Source organism: Schistocerca piceifrons, chromosome 4 (genome assembly GCF_021461385.2).
Source record: "Schistocerca piceifrons isolate TAMUIC-IGC-003096 chromosome 4, iqSchPice1.1, whole genome shotgun sequence".
NCBI classification, from domain to species: domain Eukaryota; kingdom Metazoa; phylum Arthropoda; class Insecta; order Orthoptera; family Acrididae; genus Schistocerca; species Schistocerca piceifrons.
The window spans coordinates 272,302,578-272,313,160 of NC_060141.1; the positions used below are offsets into that span (position 1 = coordinate 272,302,578).

Below are 10,583 nucleotides of genomic sequence, written 5' to 3' on the forward strand. Positions count from 1 at the left end.
AAAAACTTTGAGGTTCGGTGATGACATTGTAATTCTGTCAGAGGCAGCAAGGGACCTGGAAGAGCAGCTGAACGGAGTGGACAGCGTCTTGAAAGAGGATATAAGATGGACATCAACAAAAGCAACACGAGGATAGTGAAATGTAGTCTAAATGAATCGGGTTATGCTGAGAAATTAGATTAGGGAATGAGACACTCAAAGTAGTAAATGAGTTTTGCTATTTGTGGAGCAAAATAACTGATGAGGATCGAAGTAGAGCGGATATAAAATGTAGACTAGCAATGGCAAGGAAAGTGTTTCTGAAGAAGAGAAATTTGTTAACATCGAGTATAGATTTTAGTGTCAGGAAGTCGTTTCTGAAAGTATTTGTATGGAGTGTAGCCATTCATGGAAGTAAACGTAAACGATAAATAGTTTAGACAAGAAGAGAATAAAAGCTTTCGAAATGGGGTATTACAGAAGAATGCTGTAGATTAGATGGGTAGATTACATAATTAATGAGGAGGTATTGAAGAGAATTGGGGAGAAGATAAATTTGTGGCACAACTTGACTAGAAGAAGGGATCGGTTAGTAGGACATGTTCTGAGGCATCAAGGGATCACCAATTTTGTATTGGAGGACAGCGTGGAGGGTAAAAATTGTAGAGGGAGACCAAGAGATGAATACACTAAGCAAGTTCAGAAGGATGTGGGTTGCAGTAAGTACTGGGAGATGAAGACGTTTGCACAGGATAGAGTAGCATGGAGAGCTGCATCAAACCAGTCTCAAGACTGAAGACCACAACAACAACAACCAATTGTAAAGTCATTGTTGCAAAACACTAAAACGAATTCTTACTGACAAACATAAAAACTGTTGAAGTCGACCTAAGTGGACATCACTTTGGGTTCCGGGGAAAACTAAGAACACACGAGGTAATACTGACCTTACAACTTGTCTTAGAATATAGGTAAAGGAAAGGCGTACCTACGTTTATAGAAATTGTAGATCTAAAGAAAGTTCTTGGAAATGTCAATGGAACGCAGTCTTTGAAATTCTGTAGGTAGTAGGGGAAAAATACAGTGAACAACTTGTACAGTACGAGACGGTGTCATGTCGAGAGTCATGAAAGGGAAGCAGCGTGTGAGAAGGGAGTGAGACAGGGTTATAGCCTAACCCAGTTGTTATACAATCTGCACATTGAGCAGACAGTTAAGGAAACAAACAAAAAACTGGAGTAGGGATTAGAGTTCAGAGAGAGGACGTAAAAACGTTGAGGTTTGCCTGTTATATTGTAATTCTGTCACCGACAGTAAAGGCCTTGGAAGAGCAGATGAACGGAATGGACAGCGTCTTGAGAGGAGGATATAACAACAAAAGCAAAACAAGGAGAATCGAATGTGGTCGAATTAAATCACATGATACCGGGTGTATTAAGTTAGGAGACGAGACACTAAAAGTGGTACATGAGTTTTGCTATTTGGGCAACAAAGTAACTGATGATGACCGAAATAGAGAGGATATAAAATTTAGACTGGTAAGGGAAAGAAGAGCGTTTCTGAAGAAGAGAAATTTGCTGTCATCGAATACGGATGTAAGTGTTAGAAAGTGTGGAAGGTATTTGTGTGGAGTGAGGCCATGTATGGAAGTGGAATACGTACGATAAACAGTTTAGACAAGAAGAGAATAGAGGCTTTGTAATCTGGTGCTACAGAATAATGATACAGATGAGATGGGTAGATCGCGTAACTAATGAGTAGCTACCGAATAGAATTGGAAAGTCAATACATTTGTGGCACAGCTTAACTAAAAGAAGGGACTGGTTGACAGGACACATTCTGAGACATTAAGAATCATCAGTTCAGTACTGGAAGGAAGTATGGGGGGTTAAAATCGTAGAAGGAGACCAAGAGGTGAATGCAGTAAGCATATTCGGAAGGATGTTGGTTGAAGTAGAGAAACATGGAGAACTGCATTGACCAGTCTTCGGACTGACGACGACGACGACGACAACAACAACAACAACAACAACAACATCGTGGGTGACGGGAAAGACACGCTTGCAGCATTACATGAGCAAATGTTTGTGTCTCTCTGAGTATGTTGGTACGTGTGTTGATGCAGCTTCCTTGTAATTTGGTGTTTAGAAAGAAGTTTTCAAATCGAGGTTGATGGAAAGTCTTGCGTCTCTTTTCGGCTTTGGCAAATGAAAATCTCCTCCCAAGCATGAGAATCTGTGTTTTCCTGTGGTCGAGGAAAAAGGGAGCCCACTCTGTGCCCTACCGAAGAACTACTGCAGAAGTTAATGAAGGCATATACCAAAGCGCTACACACATCTCCCATGTGTGATACCATGGCGCACCTTTCGCAGGTCTCCTTAGGGGAAGCTCACAGACTTGTGCATTTGAAACAAAGTCTGAGATCTGCCATCCACATCCTCAGTTTCAGAATCATCGTCATCAATATCATCATCATGTAACTGATCGGCACTAGTCTGTCCAATCTCAGTGTACGTGCAGCTGTTTACTCAAAGGAATATGTGTCATTGTGATAGGCCATTATTTGAGTGCTCTCTCTGTGGGAGCGATACGGGGAAATTTTAAGGTTCACCTATCCCAATATATACAACATAATTGCTAAACTTATACTGGAATAGGGATATTGTTGAAAACAGTATAGTTGGTATAAAAAATTGTGAGCGAATAGCAAATACGAAACGAAGGCTGCTAATGGTAATCCATATATACACTTATTTCATATTTACTAAGATGGTATCTGTTCTTTCGGACATGTCCGAAAGAACAGATACCATCTTAGTAAATATATAGTTAAGGCTCACCGGCTACTTGACCATCTTCTTCTTCTGTGCGAATGCACAAACAGTGCCCGAACTCTTACGGGAATCGGCAACGCGCCGCGAGTAACGAGTATAATGGACGGGGGCACTACGAATGTAGTGCGGGACAATACGTTGAGAATGTGGGTTTCGCGTGCCAGAGTTAAATCCCTGCAGCCGTGCTATCCTCTGTGTCCTCGGTGGCTCAGATGGACAGCCGACACGGTAGCCGAGCGTGTTCGGTCAGAGGGTTTAGCTACCCTCTGTAATAAAAAACTGAGTTAATGGATCAACAACTAACTTAAACGGATGTCTTACGACGTCCGCCCCGAGCAGATGCAACGAACAAAAGTGAACATGCAAATATAAGTTGCTACCTCATATAAATTTGTCAGTTAAGTGACTGCCTCCACATGTATATATATTAGAGTTCACACGTTATTAGCAGTCAAATAACCATCAGTTGAAATGTTTCAAATACAGCACGTGGACAACACTACACCTTTTTATATGCATTTAAAATGTAAGAATTATAAAACCGGTTATGCAACTGTCTAAGGCTGATGCTAGAGATTTATTACATTACTGAGTTTTAACTACATTCAGGCGGTAATTTATTACCCCACGTGTAACTCTCTTGCTTACAATTCCGTTTCTATCGCAAAGGTACCAATCCGTTTCCGTATATATTTAGTACCGGCTGTGCTTTTGCACTACGCAGGCGCGTGCTAACCAGCGACCATTATTTCCGTAGGTACGTACCAGTCGGGGTCGAAATCTATTACACGAACTTATATATATAATCTGGTTATTTTTATGGAAAAAGAGCGTTTCAGTAAGAGAATCAAGACGGTGCGTCGACACCTTATAAAACAACTGAGCATGACGTTGATAATGGAAATATCAAAGAAAGGAAAATAATTCATGAATTTTCTAGGGACTTGCATAGTGCAATGGACAAAGGTCATTGCAAAAATTTTGAAAATGACAGAAAGGTTGACGAATCTGTAGTGCAGGTAAAAGTGGGGTCAAATCAGCCAAAAAGTCAAGGCATTACGGTGCTACAATATGTCCGCACCCTAAGGGACACAAAAACTACCAAAACATTCTCTAAATGCCAAAAATACATGTGAAAAATTTGTTTTTTTCTGTAACGAAAAGTTGTATGTCTTGATTGCGAAGAATGAAAATAAGGCTTAGTTGATTCTTGCATACACCTTCTGTCATTTTCATTGAAACTCATTGTTTATTTTTTCTTGATAGTGTACTTAATTGACCATTTTTTGATCTCAGCACGTATTTCTCAACGAAGTTGAAGTGAGCTTTCTTTGTTTTCTAACGTAACTCCAAAAAAATTTTTTAAGAGCCTGACGTTAATGTAAGAGCCTTAATTGTTTGTACGATCACGTTTTTCTATCTTCATAATGATTAATTTTTCATAAATAGAAGCTGTCCTTTTATTGATGATTTAATAGTTCAGACAAAAATATAAGTAAATAAGATTCATATGGTTTTCGTTTTGGAGTTGGAACCTACCCCATGAAGTACTAAATAACAAGTACAGCTAAAAAGCTTAACTGCGATCTCATCCGCATCCACGTAGAGAGAAAACTTCTACAATCTGTCTTGTGAAGTAACCATAGTTCTTCTGCATACCGCGATTTTCCCCAGAGTCTTCCCTTTTGTGCAGGTGATCTAAATCTTCAGAGCGTAGTTCCTGGAGCATAGCAATTACTTAACGTCACGTTCCGACAGAGCACATATCACACTCTAACAGTAGGTCAGTTTTCAGTTTCACACTTCACATGTTTCAGACGACAACAGGATACACGTTGACCGTAGCATAATTATGTGTAGCAATCAACCAATCACAAGTTTCCGTTCCACCAAAGTATTCCTCCTGTCAATGAATCTACAAGTGTCACTAATAAAATATTCTCGGGTTTCAAGCCGGCTTAGTTGGGTAACTGCTTACGAGCTTTCCGGCAGAGATTTCCTCTGCCATCGTCAAGTGGTTGACAGTCGAGTGAATACCGCTGGAGTGCTTACGTGGCTGCGCTGCCACCAGTGACGTCAGTGATGCCCAGTCCCGCACCACACACGGCAATGTTTTGGTGGTGCGCTCGCCGCGCCAGATTCAGCTCGCCAACCAGAGGACCCCAGGCACCACTCAACTGCAGTCTACCGTCTTTATTGAGGGAGATGTCCGACATTTTGATCTCTATTGCTTAATTTACTACAGTATCTCAAAAGCCGTTGGTCCGCTTAATAATACAAGTACCGTCGAATGCAATTCGGTGTCCCTTTTCCAAGGCATGCTCCACTACAGCCGATTTCTCTGGATAGCGAATGCGGAAACACCTTCCATGTTCTTTGCGGTGCTGTTCAATAGTGCAGACAATCTGACCGACATAAAACTGCCACACCCTCAAGATATATTCCAGATGTTCCGAGGCCTACACTTCTTTCATGGGCTTCATTAGTTTCCGGAACTTTGCTGGGGGCCTGAAGACTGTCGTTTCCATTTTTCTTTAGAAGCAGGCTAATCTTCCCTGTTATTGAGCTACAAAACGGTAAAAACGTAATCTTCTTCGTGTATTATTCGGAAGCCTTCTGTTTTTGCTGCTGAGATGAAACTGCCTGCGTAATTTGTCTGTTGTTGTAACCGTTTTCCTTGAAAACTTTAAGTAAGTGGATTAGTTCCAGCGGCAGCTATTGGCGTCTGAGACAGCTTCAGCTCGATGTACCATGTTCATCAGTACATTTATGTGCTGGGTGGTGGTAGCTGGTGGCGTGTATGTGGGCTCCCGGTGAACACTGTGACCGAGACCCCTACTGGGTTTACGGTGGACAGGAACGTGCAGGGAATACAAAGTTACAACAACAGACTGTTATACAACAACAGACAAACTTCGAAGGCATTTCTATCAAACCCGCGAAAGCAGAAGGCCTACGAAGAGGACACGTTTTTTGGCTCAAAACAGGAAAGGTGAGCTGGCTCCTGAAGAAACACAAAATCGACACAATCTTCAGGCCCCCAGCAAAGAGCCGGCATCTAATGAGGCCTACCAAAGACGATGTAGGGCTCACAACGTCTGGAATAGATAAAATACCGTGTGGATGTGGCCGTTTTATGCCGATCAGGCTGTATGCGCTATTGAACAACACATAGAACATGAAAGATGTTTCCACCTACGCTGTCCAGAAAAATTGGCTGTAGTGGAGCATACACTGGAAAACGGACACCACATTTCATTCGACGATAATTCTATTAGTAAATGGACCAACGGCTTCTGAGACAGCGTAATAAATTAAGAAATATAAATCAAAATATCGGACACCACCCTCAATAAAGATGGTGGATTGTAACTCAGTCGGGCCCAGGGTCCTGTGATTGGTGAGTTGAAGCGGGCGCGGCGGTCCCGCTACCAAAACATTGTCGTATATGGTGCGGGACTGGGCATCAGTGACGTCACTGGTGGCGACGTGGCCAAGCACGGCGCGGCATTCACACAGCTGTCAACCACTTGACGATGACAGAGGAGATCTCTGCCGAAAGCTCGTAGGCAGTTACCATTTGACACGGCTTGAAACTTGGGAACATTTTGTTAATGGATATCGCAGAGAGAGCATGCATTCGTAGATACAAGTTTCATCACAATGATAACAAAAATATTATGACCAGCTACTTAATAGCAAGTTGGTCCACATTTGTTCTTGTGGTTGCAGTTGCTGTCTTTCGATCACGGGACCCCGGGTTCGATTCCCAGTCTCGTTGAGGATTGTTGCCGGTCGGAATGGGGTGTGTGTGATGCTCTCAGTAACATTTCAGCATCTTCATCAACGCGCAGTCACTGAAGAGGCGTCAAATAAAGAAGCTTGCACCAAGCGGCCGAGCTCCCCAGAAGTAGATTCACGGCTAAATATGCCAGACGAACTTCTCTTTTACCGCATCTCGTGCCGCCAGCGCCACAAGTCGGCGTTGAATCTCGCGGAGGGCATTGGTCTTAACGTTTTGGCTCATCAGTGTGTCTGTTGCGTGTGTATGTGTGTGAGAGAGAGAGACAGAGAGAGAGAGAGAGAGAGAGAGAGAGAGAGAGATAGGTAGAGAAAGAGAGACAGAGGGTATGGAAGGGAGAGAGAGGCTGGCAGAGAGAGAGAGACTGAGAGCAGTGGGGGTAGAGAGAGAGATTGACAATGGGAGACCAAGACGTTAGGATCACGGATTTACTACAAATTTTGTACACTTTTAGTGGCCGTTAGGACAACATACCGTGCGAGTAGCAAGGCGTACTCCTTTGGCGATTTCGAGAAAATAGCAAGAGAAGTCTTATGCGTCAATGTTGTACCGGTGTGTTGCGACTCTTGAGTGCAAGATGGCGGCGGTCATATGGTTAACCTTGAAATTGCGTAATCGGTGGATCGCTGGATTGAGTAGCACTTTTTTTATTTTTTTATTCACATTTTTTCATCACTAGTCATATTATTTCACACATATTACATTTCAAAGGTAATATGATGAAAATAAGCGTGTATTTGCAAGAACTTGAATTTCCAATGATATTTGGTTGTTTGCAAATTTTCTTATTACCAAAACAAATAAGTCAAACATCGATAAATAAAAGTGTAAATGACATCATACAATATGCCATAATATGCCATAATATGAGGTAACGTCGCACATGCTTTCAACATTACAAATTGCAGGATGATATTTTTCGTACAGAGAAGGCATTATTACATCGTATGAATGCAGTTTTAACGCACGCCCAAGGAATCTTCGGAGTTTCCAAGGAAAATCAAACCTCATTAACATTTTGAAAAAATTTCTCTTTCTTCCGCCAATTTGGATCCAAATTATGCGTAGTGCAACATTTTATTGGTGCTGAAAATTTGCGATGTACGTTTTGATGTACTTTTATTACACCTTCACGAAAAGTAATTTGACTAAATAAATCTCGGATGAACAGCCTGGTATGAGTGTGCATAGGACACAATATTTCGGCAATCGACCATGTTGCCATCATCAGGTGCGTTCATTGTCAATCAGATATGAAGAAATTTGAAGGTGCTTGAGATAAAGTTTTTGAGTTGCCTATAGAAATAAAAGTCGCACAATATTTATTATATTAATAATAACATTGAAAATTCAATAAAAGTTCGTGCAAATACACGTGTCTTTTCATCCTATTATAAAAGGTTCAAATGGCTCTGAGCACTATGGGACTTAACTTCTAAGGTCATCAGTCCCCTATAACTTAGAACTACTTAAACCTAACTAACCTAAGGACATTACACACATTCGTGCCCGATGCAGGATTCGAACCTGCGTCCGTAGCGGTCACGCGGTTCCAGACTGTAGCGCCCAGAACCGCACGGCCACCCCGGCCGGCCATCATATTATATTTCAAATGTAGTATGTGCGAAATAATGTGAGTAGTGTCGAAAAAATTGTAACTTAGAGAAAAATATGACCGGGACTCGATCCAGGGATCGACCGATTACGGAATTTGAACGCTAACCACGTGACCGCGGCCAGTTAGTGCTCAGGTTCGCATCGTAGCGGTACATCACTGGCGCGCACAACTTCTCTTGCGATTTTCTCTAAATCGCTTAAGTAGTACGCCTTACTCCTTGCACATTTTTCCTGATGGGCCGTCAGAGGTGTACAAAATTCGAAGTTCATGCGTGATCCGAAAGTCGTAGCCTCCCCTTGTGAGAGAGAATTTCTGTAAGGTGAGATATGTAAATTTTGTTATATTTATTTGAGAAGCAGTTTATGATTCTACTACTTATAGCCTCATAAAAAGAAGCTCCTTCCAAGGAAATGGAATGAAATCTAACGCCACTTTTTTTTTCCAGAGATCGACATCGCAGCATCAAGATGGTTTCAGATTCAATAATCGAAACGAACTGACCTTGACCCCTTCGTCAAGGCCAGGAAATGGGATCTCTAGAAGCGAACCCAAAGTTCTAGGGAAGTCTGACGCTGATTCTACAAAGAAGTTCGGCATTCAAAATGCGAAAAAGTTTATTGTAGCAAAACATGGACGTGATAAATCTTCTAGGGTCAGCCACAGGAAGATTTAGTCTTGAACTCTGGGCACTGGATTGCAACATGTAGTGATGTAGTCTTGAAGTATTATTCTTCTGTATAAACATAGAGCTCACTGTGACGTACTACGTTGCGTGACATATTTACATAATTCAACAAATGAGTAGGTTTTGAGAACGTGCAGGAGACTGTAAACGAAAAATTTAAAAATCTGTTGTTACGTTATATGATTTGTTCCTTAGATACATAGGACGAAGAATATGTCATGAAAAAAAGAATATATAATACATATTTACAAAAAAACTGAGATTGCCAATGTTCCTTCAACAAATCCTGGGGGAAATGGCACTCGTGGCGGTGGAATTGATAAAATATCTGAAATATATTTTCATTTCAAGCGTAATAGCACACTTGTTTCAAACATATAAAAGTAATTAACAATGGAGTGCTTAAGGTAATTCTTAATCTATTATATCCACACATCATTAAACTGAAAAAGCTTTTCAGCACTTATTTATAACATTTTTTTCTTTTTCTTTACGTTGGTCGCCTTACTGCACTGAAGATGAGCGGGAGTCGGATTTCACTTAATGACTACGTTATCTGACATTATGAACAGTATTTACACCACCTGGTTCAAATGAAATAACTTAATGTGAAACACGAAATCGCGCAGGGGTCCTGTAACAATGTGACAATGATGTAAACTTGAGGAGAACTATAGCACTGCTGACTAGGTGGCTAGAATAACTGGTCACCAGCTGTTCAGAAATGCTTATTTAATGATACGTTTGGTGCGCAGCCCATCATCAGAACATCAAAAACAAAAGTCTTCATATAAAGTGTAGAGTCCCATGTGTCAGCTATCAGCATCAGTACTCAACTTGAGGAGAATAAGTCTTCATGCTGTGTATGAAAACTTCTGGTTTTGATGTTCTGATTAGTCAGTAGCTTAGAATTTTTGAACAACTAGTGACCAATTAGTCTAGCGACCTGTTCAGCTGTGGCATAAGGCTCCTCAAGATCAAAAAAAATATTCATCAACAGAGTAGAAGGAGCTGCCCACCAATAAATCCTGTAGGTTCCTCTCATACTACGCTTCAGTTGCAGCTAATCTAATTATTCCTACTGGCACGTTATTGAAATTGTATGTTCCTGAATAAGGGTCACTTTGCTGAACCAGAGTAATTGACTTGAAATATTTATGTAGATCATTCTTGCTTCTAGTACTGATCTCATGAACAGGACTTTTGGTTTGAGAAAAAGGTATATCGAATTTCATTAAAGAAAAAAATATATTAGGAAGCAGTAATTAGTTCCCCCAATTCCTTGAACAAGCCTCTGCAGAACGGTCTTGACTTCACACCACAAATAACTCATTTAACATGCTTTTTTGGTCATAAAACTTAAGCTTGGACTGTTTAACTACAACAAAAGTGGTCCTGATGACATTATGGAATGTAAGTAAACGAAATACGAGTGTTTGCTCTTTACAGTTTCTGGCAGCTGCATATAAATAAAGATTTGCTAAGGTAGTTCGTCAGTTCCGTTGTTTGTTCCTCCAGACTGAATTTGTTATCCATTGTAATCCAAAGAATTTAACACTGCTAACCTCCTGACTGTCACTCCCAAATTCTGAACTACATGCAGTGTTAACTACATGCAGTGTTCCTTTTCAAAGATTAGTGATAATGTCTCTGAAAGTTGAAATG

At 41.0% G+C, this 10,583-nt stretch overlaps 1 protein-coding gene across 2 annotated transcripts in view; it reads left to right on the top strand.

Moving 5' to 3' along the window:
- The window catches only part of LOC124795036, a 69,224-nt gene extending 59,840 nt beyond the window's left edge, over nt 1-9,384 (top strand). For both annotated transcript variants that reach the window (XM_047258814.1, XM_047258815.1), the window contains exon 5: nt 8,679-9,384. In XM_047258814.1, the coding sequence (XP_047114770.1) occupies nt 8,679-8,906 (228 nt within the window). In that variant the 3' untranslated portion in view covers nt 8,907-9,384. The remainder of the gene's footprint in view (nt 1-8,678) is intronic.
- Nucleotides 9,385-10,583: the final 1,199 nt, after the last annotated feature.